Genomic DNA, 19,184 nt, shown 5'->3' with positions numbered 1-19,184 from the left:
TCTCTCCCTCTCTCTTCCCTTCTCAAAATAAATAATAAAAAAATAGGTAGGGACTAACTATGACAATTGCCCAGGACTTCTCCAAACCCTCATAATTGGCAGATTAAAATCAAAGGAGTGTCTTTTTTCCCCTTCAGTTTCCTGGCTTTTATTTTATTTATTTTTTAAAAATATAATTTATTGGGGTGCCTGGGTGGCTCAGTCGGTTAAGCGTCTGACTTAAGCTCAGGTCATGATCTCACAGTCTGTGAGTTTGAGCTCCATGTCAGGCTCTGTGCTGACAGCTCAGAGCCTGGAGCCTGCTTCGGATTCTGTGTCTCCCTCTCTCTCTGCCCCTCCCCTGCTCATGTTCTCTCTCTGTCTCAAAAATAAATAAAAACATTAAAATTTTAAAAAAATAAAATAAAATATAATTTATATGTAAAACATACAGTGTATACAGTGTGCTCTTGGCTCTGGGAGTAGATTCCCATGATTCATTGCTTACATACAACAACCCAGTGCTCATTCCAAGTGCCCCCCTCAATAATACTGCTTGTCTCAACTACTGATTAGTCAAGCAGACCAAAAAAATGAAATCAACAATAATATATAAGATCTGAACCATACCATGAGAATAAGCCTGAGTTCTGCATCCAATAAATACAGTACACTCACAGTTTTCTTAAGGACATATGAACGCTTTTTAAGTAAATCATGTACTAGATCATAAAGCCTAAATAAATTTTAAATAATAGATAACTTACAGACTATGACATGGGACCAACATGTAATTAAGTTAAAAGTTAATAACAAGGGGTGCCTGGGTGGCTCAGTCGGTTGAGCATCTGACTCTTGACTTCAGCTCAGGTCATGATCCCACAGTACTGGGTTCAAGCCCCACATTGGGCTCTGTGCTTACAGTGAGGAGCTTGCTTGGGATTCTCTCCCTCTCCCTCTCTCTCTGTCCCTCCCCTGCTCTCTCAAAATAAATAAATAAACTTAAAAAGTTAATAACAAAAAATAATTTTAAAAATTCTTGCCTACTGGGGCGCCTGGGTGGCTCAGTCAGTTGAGTGACCGACTTCAGCTCAGGTCATGACTTCACAGTTTGTGAGTTCGAGCCCTGTGTTGGGCTCTGTGCTGACAGCTCAGAGCCTGGAGCCTGCTTCTGATTCTGAGTCTTCCTCTCTCTCTCTCTGCCCCTCCCCCACTCATGCTCTGTCTCTCTCTCTCAGAAATAAACATAAACAATTAAAAAAATTCTTGCCTACTTGAAAATTTATTTTTTTATATGAAATTTATTGTCAAATTGGTTTCCATACAACACCCAGTGCTCATCCCAAAAGGTGCCCTCCTCAATGCCCATCACCCACCCTCTCTTCCCTCCCACCCCCCCATCAGCACTCAGTTTATTCTGATTTTAAGAGTCTTTTATGGTTTGGCTCCCTCCATCTCTTTTTTTTTTTCTTCCCCTCCCCCATGGTCTTCTGTTCAGTTTCTCAGGATCCACATAAGAGTGAAAACATATGGTATCTTTCTCTGTATGACTTATTTCACTTAGCATAACACTCTCCTGTTCCATCCATGTTGCTACAAAAGGCCAGATGTCATTCTTTCTCATTGCCACGTAGTATTCCATTGTGTATATAAACCACAATTTCTTTATCCATTCATCAGTTGATGGACATTTAGGCTCTTTCCACAATTTGGCTATTGTTGAGAGTGCTGCTATAAACATTGGGGTACAAGTGCCCCTATGCATCAACACTCCTGTATCCCTTGGGTAAATTCCTACCAGTGCTATTGCTGGGTCATAGGGTAGGTCTATTTTTAATTTTCTGAGGAACCTCCACACTGTTTTCCAGAGTGGCTGCACCAGTTTGCATTCCCACCAACAGTGCAAGAGGGTTCCCGTTTCTCCACATCCTCACCAGCACCTATAGTCTCCTGATTTGTTCATTTTGGCCACTCTGACGGGCGTGAGGTGGTATCTGAGTGTGGTTTTGATTTGTATTTCCCTGATGAGGAGCGACGTTGAGCATCTTTTCATGTGCCTGTTGGCCATCTGGATGTCTTCTTTAGAGAAGTGTCTATTCATGCTTTGGGCAGAAAACATGAATAGACGCCTACTTGAAAATTTAAAAGCATACTGCTAAATAAACCATGGGTTAAAGAAGAAATCATAATCAAATCTAAAAATACTCAGAATTAAATGTTAAGACACCACATTTGGGATGCAGCAAAAATGGTGCTGTGACAGAAAGCTATAACCTTAAATAGCTATAATAAAAACATTCAAAATTAAGCAGTTAAATGTCCTTCTTAAGAAATTAGACAATACACAATAAACTTACAGAAAGTAGGAGAAAAAAAGATAAAAAATAGTATCAGAGGTTAATGATTGAGGTATTAAATATGTAATAGAAAACATCAGCAAAGCCAAAAAAATGTTTTGCTGGGGGCGTGGGCGGAAAAAAAAGGAAAAAAATAGGCAAACTTCTGGAAAGAATGATCAAGGAAATAAAAACAAAACACAAATAGTATGAATGAAAAGGGGGATATCACCCTAAATAAAGTAGAGGTTAAAAAGAGAACAGCATCAACAACTATATACCAACAAGCTTTAAGAAATTTTGTCTATGAAATGAACACATCTCTTGAAAAATAACTTATCACAACTGACTCCAGAAGAAGCTAAAAGCCTAAATAAAATGCTATTACTACTACAGAAATAGAAGCAGTGGGCTAGCTAAGTGTTCCCACAAAGAAAACACCAGGCCCTGATGGTTTTATAAGCAGATTCAGATTTTATTTATCCCAGGTTTATGCAAACCTTAAAAGACAATAGAAAACAAAGGAACAGTCCTAACTCGTGCTACTAGCCTTCCCAGTGAGATCCTAAGAAGAAAAACAAAGACACAGCAAAAGAAGAAAATTTAGGTTCATTTCACTCATGCCTATAGATTGGGGGGGGGGGGGGGCGGGGGGTGGAGGTGGGGACAACTGCCAATTAAATCAATCCCATAAAAAGAGGAAGCGCCACAACCAAGCTGGATTCATCCCGAGTTGCGTGAAAATGGTTCAATATTGGAAGATCTTTCAATGTAAGTCATTACTATGTAATAACAACTTACATTTTACTCCTAATTCTTATTGCTCTCCTATGGGACCTTTCTTCCTCAGTAGATCTGCAGTCACTTTTTGTGACTTGTCTATGTCCTCTGATTCTCCTTTGCCCAGACAGCCTTCTCCTAGGTCTGCTTGTCCACCTGTCAAACTTTTTCTGTGAAGCTTTCCAGTTTCCTCGACCAGAAGCCTGCTCTCCCTTTTCGGAGTATCTACATTACATTAAATACCAGTCTCTGTCCCTTCCTGTGCAGTGATCTTTGGGCTGGAATCCCATAACCAATCTATTTAAAACTGAAACACCACCTCCAATACTACCTCTTTACCCTTCTTTATTTTTCTCCGAAGCACTTAGCTTCCTTTTAAGGCACTATGTGTGAATTATATTTATTATCTGTATTCTACTGGTCCTCTATTACGACATAAGCTCCATGAGGGAAGGGATTTTCTGTTTTGCTCCCCTTTGTTCCCCCCCCCCCCCGCCCCGTACCTAGCACAGTGCCTGGCACCACAGAGGCGCTCCACACATCCTTGCTGAATCCATTTAAACTACTTAATCTTTGTTACCTCGGAGTGTAACCTGAGGGAGGCAGCCCCTAGGTTTCTCTTTAATAAACAAACGTGAAGGGTAACTAAGTTTGATAATCATACACTTCACACCCCATTCTCCAGTCTATCTCCAAAGAAGAGAGACCCTGATAAGGATCAAGAACAAAAATGATGTTCTTAGGGGCATTTAGTTAGGTCACGGTTCAAGTTGGCCAACTTGAGTAGGAAGATAATTACACATGAAGCCAGGCAGAGGCACTCCTAATATCAGTCCTGGGTTTCTCCTTTTTACATTCTCTTCCCTCCCATACCTGGGGTAAAAGGAAGGTGAGGCTACCTTCCACTTGGAAGACGGGAATGGGAATGGGAATGGGAATGTGGTCATGGCGCAGGCTACCAGGATCTGGATCTAGCCCAGGCCTTAAAGTGGAAAAAAGGAACATGCAAGAGTGGTTTCAGCCAGTTCTGCTTTAGGCTTTAAGGAGGGTATAAAACAATTCTCTGGTCTTCTTCAGCCTGTCACCTTGGCACTGATCCACCTCCCACAGGGGGGAGTGAGAAGAGCAAGAAAGCCATGAGTATGGGAAAAGGAGCCCAGGAGTTGGCCTGGCTCTACCAAGGCCTCAAGTTCAATGGGCAAGTGGAATCTTCAAGCTTCAGTTTATCGGTTTATGGCTTATCTCACTGTACCAGAAACTCCTTAAAACTTTGATGTGACACTCTGAGTGTATTTTCCTGGGGAATTAATTTGGGGTTCAAGGTTCTGGCCAAGTTATCTTTGTCTGAGATATGGATAGCAAGTTCAAACATTTGCAAGCACGTTTATCTAAGAATTAAGTATGTAACAAACCAGTGTTTGGATAAAAATAACAAAACAGAACAGTTAATACCTATGACTTAAAGGAATTTAGCTAATGTGTTTTGCATGCAAGTAATACATAAGATGCACGGTATTTAACGGAGAAATTTCAACTACGTTAGTTATAATTAGTACAGTATCAATAGTTGTAGTTAAGACTTGTTGCAAATGCACAAACAACATCCACTCTTAACTTTGAAATGATTGAGCTGCTATCGTAGTCTGCGCAGGAAGCCATACGGACTGAGGACTGAATACCTGTGTCGTCTCAAAACTCATCTGTTGAAGCCCTAACCCCCAAGGTGATGGTATTTGGAGTTGGGCTCTTTAGGTTTAGAGGAGGTCCTGAGGGCAGGGCCTCATGATGGGATTTAGTGCTCTTAGAAGGAAAGAAGGAAGGAAGAAGGGAAAAGAAAAGATCTTCCCTCTCTCTCCCTCTCTCCTTGTGTACACACTAGAGGAAAGGCCATGAGTACATAGCAAGAAGGTAACTGAATAGGAGCCAGGACGCAGGCCCTCACCAGTGAGAACCGGGAAACTTCTGGCACACTACAACTCTGGCCCAATCCCTGGAGTAAGAGACTTGACCAAACTCAAGCATGGCTTCTAGCAGCACAAAGCCCTGTCTCTAGAAGGACCCTTCAACCCCCCTCCCCCCCCATTATAATTCCTGCCTGGAAAATGTTTCTGCCAGGAAAATTTACTGTTTGTTCTAGCCAATACCTGATAATGGGCCCCTGACCTCCCTTTCTTACAGCATTTACTAAAAAGAACTCACCGCTGTGAGTATGTAAGTCTTAAAATTCAGAAATCTCTTTCTCAAGGACCTGACAGCCACTCCTTTGAAATATAAATGTCAGGAAGGATAGGGCCTCTGTCTACCAGTCTCTGTGGGAGGATAGAATCCACACTTTGATAACTGAGTTAATGAACACAGCTCGTCTATTCACATTCACACTGACCAATTTTCACTTCTCTGACTCTACGAAGCCCCTGCTCTCCCTGCTCCCTCATTTTCCTAATAAAATCGCTGAAATCACTTCCGCACAAATTGGCAAGGAGCTCAGCTCTGTCCCCCACTGCCAGTAGTTACTGAATAAAATCTGGTTTTGACGCTTTAACTCATGTCCAGCAATACTGACCTGTGACACCAGACACTTGATCTGCCGGCACCTTGATCTTGAGCTTCCAGTATCCAGAACCATCTAAGACATAAATTTCTCTTTAAAGCTACCTAGCCCATGCTATTTTGTGATGGCAGCCTGAGGAGACTGAGACTGGCTGCCATAACAAAATAACAGATCAGGTGGCTTAAACAACAGAAATTTATGTCTCACAGTTCTGGAGGCTGGGAAGTCCAAGATTAAGGTGCCATCACAGTTGGTTGGTTTCTGGTGAGACCTCTCTCCCTGGCTTGCAGACAACGTCTGCCTTCTCACTATATCCTCGCATGGCCTTCCCGAGTGAGTACGCAACAAGTTCTCTGAGGTCTCTTCTTATAAGGAGCCTAATCCTATCAGATCAGGGCCCTACCTTTATGATCCCTTTTAACCTTTAATTACTTCCTTTGAGGCCCCATCTCCAAACACAGCCACAATGGGAGTTAGGGCTTCAACACATGAATTTTGGAGGGACATGGATATTTAGTCCATAACAAATGTCAATGCTGAGGAGTTAAATGTAATTTACTATTTGTCTAAGTACTTTATCTGGATACCTCACTTCTAATAGTTACGGGGAGAAACTAACCCTCTAGCTAAAGAGTTCTATAGTATAAAATTATTCAGATTGTCAATATGGTTCATGAAGGAGAAACTTAGGATACTTCCTCAACAAATCTTGGAAGTTCTTCAAAACAAAAAGTAATCATAAATAACCTGAAGCTTAGTACCACAGGAATTTTGCAAGTTACTAGTTTTCAAATAAAGTGCCTAAAAAAACAAACATGGAAACGTCATATTTCAAGCTACCTGTTCACAAGAGCCACTTATGAAGTGAGCGTAGTTTGGGCTGTATTTCTTACTATAATCCACAAAAGGTAGTGGATATACTTTTGAAATCAAAGAAACTATTTCAACAGTTGGAGTTCACCTGATACAGCTACTAAACTAAGTTAAGCACTATTTTCCTAACAGAAAACAAAAGTGAACATCTTATTTTTTCTTACTGAGCAGCAATGAAATTTTCCATTAAAATTTATCTCTGCAGTTAAATTTCCATAATGATAATCTGAGATGAAATAATGGAATGTGTTAATTTAATTTTTATTTAAGTTTATTTATTTATTTATTTAGAGAGAGAGCACAAGCAAGTGAGCATGAGCAGGGGAGGGGCAGAGAGAGGGAGAGAGAATCCCAAGGGAGCCCCGTGCTGTCGGTATGGAGCCTGACACGGGGCTCCAAACCATGAACTGTGAGATCACGACCTGAGCCAACACCAAGAGTCGGACGCTCAACCAACTCAGTCCCCCAGGCGCCCTGGAATCTGTTAATTTTAGTGGAAAGCCCATCTGCACAGAAGTCCAAAATAAGGCTCAGGAGTATAAGAAGCTATGTATAGGAACAAGTCACCATGCTCAGTGCTTTACAGTCATTCACTCAAAACTCATAAAAACCCCTATGAGGGTTGTGTACTATTATCTCTGTTTTACAGATGAGAAAATTTAGGCACCGAGAGTCTAAATAACTTACCCAAATTCACACAGTTAGTAAGTGCTTGAGCTGAGTCTGAGACCCAGGCAATCTGGCTCCTAAAACATTCTCTTGGCTGCTTCTTCATAGTTAACCAGATTCAAACAGAAACCAATGTTTACGAGGTGCATAAACCAATGGAACAGAATAGAGAGTTCAAAAATAGACTTGTGTATACATTGACAAAGGTGCAAAGGCAATTCAATAAAGCATAGTCTTTTTAACAAATGGTGCCAGAACAATTGGAAATCTATATGTAAACAAAGTAAAAGAATTCCCTTATCTTGCACCATATAAAACAACTCAAAATAGATCATAGAACCTAACTATAACACCAAAAACCCTACAACTTCTAGAATAAAACAGAGGGAAAGAAAATCTTTGTAATCCTGGTCAGGCAAACATTTTCTAGATGTGAAACCAAAAACACAAATCCGTAAAAGAAAAAATTAAAAATTGGGACTTTTATCAAAATAGAAAATTTCTGTTCTTCAAAAGACACCGTTAAGAGCAGACAAATCATTAATTGCGGGGAAAAAAAATCTGTAAAACACACCATATGACAAGGGACTCGTATCCAAGTTATATAAAAAAAAGTCTCGCAACACAATTAAGAAAACAATCCTGTAAAAAATGGGCCAAAGGGGCGCTTGAGTGGCTCAGTCGGTTGGTCATCCAACTCTTGATTTCAGTTCAGGTCATGATCTCACGGTTCGTGAGATAGAGTCCCGAGTTGGGGTCCGTGCTGACAGTGAAGAGACGGGCTGGGATTCTCTGTCTCCCTCTCTCTCTGCCCTTCCCCTGCTCATGCTTGCTGCCTCTAAATAAATAAATAAACAAACAAACATTTTAAAAAATGGGCAAAAGATTTTAATAAACGCTTCAGCAAAAATACATGGACAGCAAATAAGTACATGGAAAAATGCTCAACGTCATTACTCATCAAGGATATGCAAATTAAACCACAATGAAACACCAATGCATGCCTATTAGAATGGCTAAAATTAGATTAAAAAAAAAGAAAAACTGAACATAACAAGTGCTGGTGGCATAGCAACTGGATCTCTCATACATTGCCCGTAAGAATGCAAACTGGCACAGCCACTTTGGAAAAACAGTTTGGCAGTTTCTTATGAAGTTTAATATACAATTTCCATATGAGTCAGTAATCCCACTCCTAAATATTCACCCAAAGGAAATGAAAAATTATGTTCACTCAAAAACCTGTCTGCAAATGTTTATAATAGATTTATTCATAATTACCCAAACTGAAAACAACCCAAATGTTCCTCGACTGGGGAATGGATAAACAAACATGGTACACCCAAATAACGGAATACTACTCAACAATAAAAAGGAACTCCTGATACACGCAACAACATGGATGAATTTTAAACGTATCATGCTGGGGCGCCTGGGTGGCTCCGTCGGTTAAGTGTCTGACTTCAGCTCAGGTCATGATCACGCGGTCCGTGAGTTCGAGCCCCGCGTTGGGCTCTGTGCTGACAGCTCAGAGCCTGGAGCCTGCTTTGGATTCTGTAATTCCCTCTCTCTCTCTGCCCCTCCCCCGTTCATGCTCTGTTTCTGTCTCAAAAATAAATAAACGTTAAAAAAAATTTTAATAAAAAAAAATAAATAAATGTATCATGCTAAGTGAAAGAAGGCAGACTCAAAAGGTTACTGTCGGATTCTATTTATATGACATTCTCAAAAGACAAAACTATAGGGATAAAAAACTGATCAGAGGCTAGGGGCAGACTTGACCACAAAGGAGCATGAGGAAATTTGGGGAGTTGATGTAACTGTACTATATCTCCATTGTAGTGATCAGTTATGTGACTGTATTCATTTGCCAAAACTCAGAACTGTACACTTCAAAAGGGTAAATTTTACTGTATGTAAATTACTTCAATTAAACTAAAATTACTTAAAATTTAAACATTGTTAAATCAATTTCAGGACTACATAGCTATACAGCTGAAAGGTTATTTCCTAAATGAAAATGGTAGTGTCATGTAATTATAGAAATAATAAATACCAGTACTTTGATCTTAAGTACAATGAAGACAAAGGTGAAACATTATATTTATATTAGCTCACCATGTTGCTAAACATATAACCACAAAATAGAATTATGAAATTTTAGGATTGAAAAGGATTTTCTGGGGTGCCTGGCTGGCTCAGTTGGAAAAGCATGTGGCTCTTGATCTCAGGATCACAAGTTCGAGCCCCACGTGGGGTGTAGAGATTATGAAATAAATAAAAAAAACTTTAAGGAAAAAGAGAAGGGGCACCTGGGTGGCTCCGTTGGTTGAGCGTCCAACTCTTGATTACGGCTCAGGTGATGGTCTCATGGTCGTGAGATTGAGCCCTGCATCAGGCTCCGCGCTGACAGTGCAGAGCCTGCTTGGGATTCTCTCCCCCTCTCTCTGCCCCTTGCCCATTCATACTCTCAGCGCTCTCTCTTTCAAAGTAAGTAAAAAAAATTAAAAAAAGAAAAGGATTTTCCATATCACCTAATCTAATCTTACAGCCTATCACATTGGCTTTGTTCACCCAGATTTGCCTGAATGCTTCTAGCAATGCTTACCTCTCCTCTCCCGAGATGCTCAAAGAATCAGACAACTGGAAGGGATCCTAGGAAATTGAGAGCTGGAAAAGCTAAATGCCTCTACCAAGGAGGTATATTGGTGTGTAGAATGCAAATTAAAAACCCAGTCCCATGCATTTTTCACTCTTTGCGCTTTTCCTCTTTATCAAAATTTTATGTGAGTGAAGAAATTAGAACCCTCATATACTGCTGGTAGAAATAGAAAATGGTGCGGGGTACCTGGGTGGCTCAGTCGGTTGAGTGTCAGACTTCGGCTCAGGTCACAATCTCATGATTTGTGGGTTCGAGCCCCATGTCTGGCTCTGTGCTGACAGCTCAGAGCCTGGAGCCTGCTTCGGATTCTGTGTCTCCCTCTCTCTCTGCCCCTCCCTCACTCGTGCTCTGTCTCTCTATCTCTCAAAAATAAATAAACATGAAAAATAAAATAAAATAAAATAAAATAAAATAAAATAAAATAAAATAAAATAAAATAAAATGGTACACTTTTAAAAAGCTTGGCAGAGCTTCAAAAAGTTAAACACAGAAGTTACTATATGACTCAGGAATTCCACTCCTAGGGATGACCCCAAGAGAAATAAAAATATATGTCCACACAAAAACTTGTATATGAATATTCACAGCGGCATTATTTGTAATGGCCCAAAAGTGAAAACAACCCAAATGTCCATCAGCTGATGAATGGATACATAAACTGGACAAATAAAATTTATTTCATTTTATTTAAAAATTTTTAACATTTATTTATTTTTGAGAGACAGAGAGACAGAGCATGAGCAAGGGAGGGGCAGAGAGAGAGAAGGAGACACAGAATCTGAAGCAGGCTGCAGGCTCTGAGCAAGCTGTCAGCACAGAGCCTGATGCAGGGCTCAAACTCACAAACTGTGAGATCATGACCTGAGCCGCAGTCGGATGCTCAACCAACTGAGCCACCCAGGCGCCCCTGGACAAATAAAATTTATAAGTGAATATCTATTGTGTGGAATATTATTCACCAATAAAAAGGAATAAAGTACTGATACATGCTACAATATGGGTGAATCTCAAAAACATGCTAAATGAAAGAAGCCAGTAACAAAAGACTAAATACTGCGTTATTTGGCAAATCTATAGAGATAGAAAGTAAAATTGTGGTGTCCGGCGGGGGGGGGGGGGCAGGGAGAAGTGGGAATAACTACTAATAGGTATGGATATCTTGTGGGAGATGAATGTGTTCTAGAATTAGATCATAGCGATGGTACCATAACCCTGTGAAGTTATTAAAACTATTGAACTGTACAATTCGAATAAGTTGTATGGTAGATGAATTCTATCTCATTAAAGTTACTTTTTAATATTAAAGTTGTTTTTTTAATTTAATTAGCTTTATGCTTACATGTGCTTAAAATTTTTCTTTTTATTTTATCATTTTAGAATGGTATAACCATAAGGGATTTATGCCTGGTTTTATGTTTGTACAGATTTGAACAGAATTATAATCAATAGTCAAGTAGAAATCTATATTAGTTTTTCACGGTATCCATTAATTATATATTTGGTCCCAGAGATCACATTTTTATTAATATTTCTATTTATATACATTGCATATATATCTGATTATAGAAATAAGGTGTGCCTGGGGTGCCTGGGTGGCTCAGTCAGTTAAGCGACCAATTCTTGATTTTGGCTCGGATCATGATCTCATGGTCTTGTGATCGAGCTCCATGTAGGGCTTGCACTGGGTTTGGAGCCTGCTTAGGATTCTCTTTCTCCCTTTCCCTCTGCCCCTCTCTCATGGGTGCTCTCGCACACACGCGCTCTCTCTCTCCCTCAAAAAAAAAAAAAAAGGTGTGCTTATTATAAAAATTTTAGAAAATTTAGACATTTATTACTAGTCCTTTTCAGGACTAAACACATTTTTAATTTTTTTTTAAAATTTTAATTCCAGTGTAGTTAACATACAGTGTTATATTAATTTCAGGAGTACAGTATAGTGATTCAACAGCTCCGTATATTACTCAGTGTTCATCAAGAGACGTGTACTTTAAAATTTTTTTTAAATGTTTATTTATTTTTGAGAGAAAAAGGGACAGAGCATGAGCAGGGGAGGGGCAGAGAGAGAGAGAGGGAGACACAGAATCCGAAGCAGGCTCTAGACTCTGAGCTGTCAGCACAGAGCCCAATGCGGGGCTCGAACTCACAAACCATGAGATCATGACCTGAGCCAAAGTCAGACGTATAACTGACTGAGCCACCCAGGCGCCCCAAGATAAGTGTATTCTTGATCCCCTTTACCTATTTCACCCATACCCCCACTCCCCTCCCCTCTGATAACCATCTGTTTGTTCTTTATAGTTAAGAGTCTGTTTTTTGGTTTGTCTCTCTTCGTTTTCTTCCTTTGTTCATTTGTTTTGTTTCTCAAATTCCACACATGGGTGAAATCATATGGTATCTGTCTTTCTTCGACTTGCTTATTTCGCTTAGCGTTATGCTTTCTAGCTCCATCCATGTTGCTGCAAATGGCAAGATTTCATTCTTTTTATGGCTGAATAATATGCTGATATATATGTACACCACGTCTTGTCTATTCATCTACTGAAGGACACTTGGGCTGCTTCCATAATTTGGCTATTGTAAATAATGCTGCAATAAACCCAGGGGTATATATATCCCTCCAAATTAGTGTTTTTGTATATTTTGGGTAACTACCAAGTAGTGTGGTTACTGGATCATAGGGTAGTTCTATTTTTTATCTTTTTGAGGAACCTCCATACTGTATTCCACACCAGTTTGCATTCCCACCAACAGCAACAGTGCAAGAAGATTCGTTTTTCTCCACATCCGCACCAACACTTGGGTGTTTCTGGAGTTTCTGCTTTTAGCCATTCTGACAGGTGTAAGGTGATATCTCGCTGCGATTTTAATTTTAATTTTCCTGATTACTGATAAAGCTATTTTGAAAACAAATAAACAAAAAGCCAGTTATCGCTTAAAAGCAGTAACAACAACTTCATGTAAAAGATTTAAAACATGTGGGGGTGGCTGGGAGGTTCAGTCGGTTAAGCATCCAACTCTGGCTCAGGTCATGATCTCACAGTTCATAAGTTTGAGCCCCAAATCCAGCTCCCCGCTGTGAAGGCAGAGCCCATTTCTTTTCTTTTTTTTTTTTTTTATTTAAAAAAAAATTTTTTTTTCAACGTTTATTTATTTTTGGGACAGAGAGAGACAGAGCATGAACGGGGGATGGGCAGAGAGAGAGGGAGACACAGAATCGGAAACAGGCTCCAGGCTCTGAGCCATCAGCCCAGAGCCTGACGCGGGGCTCGAACTCACGGACCGCGAGATCGTGACCTGGCTGAAGTCGGACGCTTAACCGACTGCGCCACCCAGGCGCCCCCCCCCCTTTTTTTTTTTTAATTTTTTCTTCAACGTTTATTTATTTTTGGGACAGAGAGAGGCAGAGCCCATTTCGATCCTGTCTCCCTCTCCCTCTGCTCCTCGCCTGCTCACGGGCGTGCTCTCTTTCTCTCAAATATAAATAAATATTTAAAAAAAAAAAGATTTAAAACACGTAGACAATGGTTGGCTCCACAGCTCGGGGGTTAGAGCACTGGTCTTGTAAAACACGTAGACAAATTCTTTTAACACTCCTCCCACCAAGAGGTCCCCTCCCTTTGAACATGAACAGAATGTGGCAGAAGTAATGCTACATCACTTAAGAGGCTAGTTAGAAAACTCCATGCAGGGGGAAAGGAAGGGGGAAAAATAGTTTCCAACAGAGAGGGAGACAAACCATGAGAGACTCTTAAATACAGAGAACAAACTGAGGGTGGATGGGGCGGCAGGGGAGAGAGGGGAAATGGGTGACGGGCATTGAGGAGGGTGCCTGTTGGGATGAGCACTGTCGTACGGAAGCGATGAATCATGGGAATCAACCCCCGAAACCAAGAGCACCCTGTACATGCTGTATGTTAGCCAGCTTGACAATAAATTATATTAAAAAAAAAGGAAAATACAAATTAAAAAAAAATAAAGAGAATTCAGAGTCAAGAAAGAAAAGAAAAGAAAACGTCATGCAGCTTCTGCCAGTCCCTCTTAGGACACTTGCCTTTAGAACCCAGCCATCACGCTGCAAGGAAGCCGCAACTATAAGAGGCCCCTGGCCCTCAGCCCTAGCTGAGCTCCTAGCCGAAAGCCAGATCAACTTGCCAGCCAGCTCTGTTATTAAGCTATATTTGAAAGCAGATCTTCCAGTCCTCAGTCAAGCTGCTGCATCTGATGCCATACAGAGGGGAGAGTCAACCTTGCTAAGCCCTACACAAATTGCAGAGTTGTGAACAAAATAAGTACTTGCCATTGTTCTAAGCCCTTAAGTTTTAGAGTGGTTTGGTATGCAGCAATGGATACCTAGAATATGCACTGTTCATACTTAAAACGCTAAAAACAGCATCTAGCCCCCTCCTCAATGCAGACGCTTCTTTCTAGTAGGTGGCCATCCAGGCACTGTCTGAATCTTTTGATTAATATGCACATCAGTTCCTCACAAAGCCATTTCTTCTGCTGATGAACAACCCTGGGAATTATGATCTGCTTTATAATAAGACCGGTTCTGCCCCCCACCCCGTCCCCCTCCTCCCTGGCAATCTCTGGTGTGAGTTCTATCCTCAGAGGTGACCACTGTTGTCTAACCCCTCAGGCCAGGGCTTTACCTTATTAAATAGTAAAAAATTCTTTATCACTGTCCCATTTTATAGCCAAAGAACCTGAAATACACAAATTGACTGCTTTATTGGATAGGTCATGACACAGACACCAAATAAAACGCATTTACTCGAATCCCTGGTAGAAGGCTTTTGTTTAGTTTTATTTATACCAAACATGAGATAAGTGTAATGGATACAAGATGTGTTGCTCATACTCAAATTCACAAATTTCATACTTAGGCCAGCATTGTTTAGAGGACTAATCCTCATTTCTATCATCTAGGGAGAGTATTGGTATGAATAACCAGAAAATGAAAACTTCTTTTCTGTACCACTCCTCTTTTCTTTGTTTATACTTAAATTATTTCCTATTTTAACTCAATAAAGCCAGCCTGCTCATTAAGGGCAGGAATAATTCTTAGAATTTTGAGTCTTCCTTGGTGTTGGAGTGCATATATATATACACACACACACACACATATATACACACATATATGTATATATATATGTGTGTGTATGTATATATATATATAGAATAATTTGTCTAACTGTAAGAGGCAGCACACAGATAACAAGGGTAAAAGCATTTCTTTCCAAATGATTAAAAAAAAATTTTTTTAACGTTTATTTATTTTTGAGACAGAGACAGAGCATGAACGGGGGAGGGTCAGAGAGAGGGAGACACAGAATCCGAAACAGGCTCCAGGCTCTGAGCTGTCAGCACAGAGCCCGATGCGGGGCTTGAACTCACGGACCGCGAGATCATGACCTGAGCCGAAGTCGGCCGCCTAACCGACTGAGCCACCCAGGCGCCCCTCTTTCCAAACGATTTAAAAACTGATGTTACAACCCGAAAATATTTCTCATGCCAATGTAGTAATTGTACAGTAACTTTTTTACTTTTTCAAAGTTAGCAGCAATAGAAAATAAGCTTCATACACTGTTGATTACAGTAAATCAGTTGCCATGACAACACCTAGTCTCCAAACATCCTGAGACAATTTCTCCTAGCTTCAGTCCCCTAAGACCAACCCAATTACACAAGTCAAAACCCAAAACCCAGAGGGCGCCTCTCAATAAAGATACTCTGATTACACAACCTAAGGAAAAATTTAGACACCACTTTTCCACGTTGCAAGGAAATTTTTCAGGCAATGCGTTTTGTTTTTACATCTATAATTGAATGGTAATTGTCTGATGTAACTTTAAAACTTATCTTGCTTATGTTCTCTGGGACGTATTTGCATTCTGTTCCTTATAAGGTACAACTAAAGTCTTCTAGGAGCAAGCAAGACCATGCTAAACTCACTAAAAGTATCATTGGACTAATCCAGAACATTTGTACACTAGCCCAAACTGGCCTCACGAGAGATAAGGAACTAGAAAAAAAATCTTTAAAATCATATAAAATTTAGTAGGCTACCATAAATGAGGCACCGTAGAGTGAACTCCTAATAATTCCAAAAGAAAAAGAAAAATCCCAAAAAGAAAAAAGCAATGTTGGGAAATGTGGTACCTCCACTGTCTCAAAATGTAAGCTGGTAATTCTCTTTCTTGAACAGTCCAACAGATTTTTTTAATGTTTATTTATTTTTGAGAGAGAGAGAGAGAGACAGCAAGCATGAGCAGGGGAGGTGCAGAGAGAGAGGGGGACAGAGGATCTGAAGTGGGTTCCTCCTGACAGCAGAGAACCCAATGCAGGGCTCAAACTCACGAACTGTGAGATCATGACCTGAGTCGAAGTTGGACGCTCAACCAACTGAGCCACTCAGGCACCCCAAGTCCAACAAATTTTTTTTATGTTTATTTATTCTGAGAGAGAGAGAGAGAGAGCAAGCAAGCAGGGAAGGGGCAGAGAGACAGATCTCAAGCAGGCTCTGTATTATCAGTGCAGAGCCTGATGCAGGGCTTGAACCCATGAACCATGAGATCATGACCTGAGCTGAAACCACGAGTCAGAAGCTTCATGGACTGAGTCACCCAGGTGCCCCCAACAGATTTTAAAACTGGACTGTTTTCATAATATAATGTTCATTTAGTTAGAAAATTCTGATTAGATGACTTGATCAAGATTTTAACTTTTATTATGCACATATCCAGAGGCATGAGCTTACTTTACATATCCAGTAATAGGTCTTCCACCTCTACAACTACAGTACCTAGTAGTGTTCCCCCAAAATGTTCCCTGTGATCACAAAATAGTGTCTACAATTGAAAGTTTATTACATGCTCATATGGGGCAGAAAGCTTAGGTGTTGGTGTCCACTACTGTATTTTTCGATGCATTTACTTAGCCAAAAAACAAAAGAAAAAAAATCACAGAACACACCCATGTATCCAAAAGGAGAATAATTAACATGAGATTCTAACTAACCTGAACATTATATTAATAAAGGTTAACTTTAAGACAATTTATTATGAAGAAATGAATGAATCAAAAGGGCAACCATGACTACTCTAAATAAAATAAAGGCACTTTAGTTTTAGCCTATGACTTCAAAACAAAAAGCTGAAATAAAAATCAAACACACAAGCTTCTCTACAGCAGACAGTTCAAGGTTAAGGAGCACTGTTAGAAATAGTAAGACTGAGGAAATGAATCTTTTAAAAAACTGTCCACCAAATAACTTTAATTTTTTTAATGTTTATTTATTTTGGGAAGAAAGAGACAGAGTGCGAGCAGGGGAGGGGCAGAGAGACAGAGAGAGGATCTGAAGCAGGCTCCAGGCTCTTAACTGTCAGCACAGAGCCAGATGTGGGGCTCCAACTCAGAAACCAGGAAATCGTAACACTTAACCAGGTGCCCTAAATCATAGGTGCAATATTTGTGTGTGATATCACAGCACCTTCCATTCCTAGGCAATAAAATGATACTATCAAGTATAGATAAGAGAATAAATATACCATGCAATCTAAGAAGGATGTGAAAAATGGGACAGAGAGCTGCGACTCAAAATTCTGCAAAAAGCTTCCAGTTTCTTAAAGCTGACACTTGGAGAACTGAGTTTACATGAATAAATTATTCTGGCGATTGAAAACCATGCGGGAAGGTCTCTGAAATCATAACATGAATACCAACTTTAAAGTATTCACGGGTAAAGATAAGTTGCATTAAGCAAGGAGTTAACTGTTCGTAACGCTTATTAAAAAATCTTTTTCTGGAAAAGAAAAATTGAGAAGTCTATCAAAGTAATTTACTAAGCACAAATGCAGAACTATGTAGAAAGAGGAAACATTATGAAATTTATGACTAAGTGTGTTTTGTGCAACACCAGTGGACATTTCAAAGCTTTCTCATTTCTGGCTTATAGACCGAAGTAAAAAGAAGGGCGTTTTCATTCATTGAAAACAATAGTAAAGTACTGCCCGGTTTTATGCTGGTTATTTTCACCATACAGTCTTAACACACATTCCAAGATTGGTCCGCTTTTCATTATTCCTTTCGGGGAACTGGAAGAGGGAGGAGGGAAAGCAAAATCAACAGTCCACTCGGTAACAGAAAATTCAGCAGTAGAATATACCACTAGGCACTAAAGAGATTTACCCGCTGGGGCAGACAAAAGAGAAAACAGCCACAGAACGAACGTGAGCGGCGAAAGAGATGAGAATCGGTCCCACGTGTAACTCGACGACTGGACAAAACCCCGCTCCGCGCAGCGGGTGAAATGAACAGATCTGAGATTAGGGGCATTCGAGGCTCCGCTTCCTTCCCTACAGTCCGCCCTCGGACCGGAGGGAAAGCCCCCAGGACTCTGACAATGAGTTCGAAGGCGCCTTCCAGCGCTTTCACAGTCCTCCGCGGCGCTGTTATTTCACCGCTCCCCCCCCCCAAAAGTCATCCCCCCCCCCCGACTTCCAACTACTCGCGTGAGAGAGAGGAGAACGCGCGCGCGCGAACTGCATCCGCTGGGTCGGCCCCCCTCAGTCCTCCGGGGCCGCCAGGGACCCCGGCTGAGCGGCTCGGGACGGCCGAAACCAATGGCCGAGGGACTTCGGTTACCTTCTCGCGCTGGTCCCAGCTGTACTGCTTCGGCCGCTCCTCCTCGCCCTCGGGCTGCGACTCCTTCTCAGCCTTCCGCCTCTTCGAGAAGAAGCAGCCCATGGTCCCGGCTTGCGGGTCTCGCTGGCCGCTACTCCTCGCCGGCCCGCTGGTTCGGGCACCTCCTGGGAGTGTGGCGTGGACCCCGGGCTCCCGGGCCCCGCAGCTCTCCGGACACCGCCCCGCGGAACCGCCAGCTGTCCCCAATCCGGGTTAGCCCGCCAGGCCCAACACCCCTTCTCTTTTTCCTCCTAGTCGCCCAGACGACCCATCGCAGCCAATGACCACTCGGCGCCCCGTGAGCCAATCAAAGCCCCGCGAGCGGCCCTGCGCGGCCTATGAAGAGAGGTCGACGGACCCATACAACCAATCCGCGCCCCGCTCGTGCGCCGGCCCCCAGTGGCGGGCCCGGCCGGCTCTGGCGCACGCAAGGCCGGCCCCGCCCCTCCGAGGACTCCCTGGGGCTCTCTAGCCGCTGGAAGTGCTGGCTCCGCCGTCTTTTTGCCCTTGGTTCTCAGTTTCCAAGTTCTAGGCGCGGGCCCTAGTTGAACATTAAGCTTCAGTTTTATGATGCAAGTGGCGAGGGAGCAGGAACTGCGGCTGACACAGGAAGGGGCCCTGAAATTCGTTAATTTTCTCATCACACCCG

At 41.5% G+C, this 19,184-nt stretch overlaps 1 protein-coding gene across 1 annotated transcript in view; it reads right to left on the bottom strand.

The window, feature by feature from the left end:
* Positions 1 to 18,815, bottom strand: part of RP2 (RP2 activator of ARL3 GTPase) — a 50,799-nt gene extending 31,984 nt beyond the window's left edge. Inside the window, exon 1 of the mRNA XM_043569597.1 lies at positions 18,497 to 18,815. Within this exon, the coding sequence (XP_043425532.1) occupies positions 18,497 to 18,598 (102 nt within the window). The 5' untranslated portion in view covers positions 18,599 to 18,815. The remainder of the gene's footprint in view (positions 1 to 18,496) is intronic.
* Positions 18,816 to 19,184: the final 369 nt, after the last annotated feature.

Source organism: Prionailurus bengalensis, chromosome X (assembly GCF_016509475.1).
Source record: "Prionailurus bengalensis isolate Pbe53 chromosome X, Fcat_Pben_1.1_paternal_pri, whole genome shotgun sequence".
NCBI lineage: Eukaryota > Metazoa > Chordata > Mammalia > Carnivora > Felidae > Prionailurus > Prionailurus bengalensis.
This window is presented reverse-complemented; position numbering and strand designations above follow the sequence as displayed.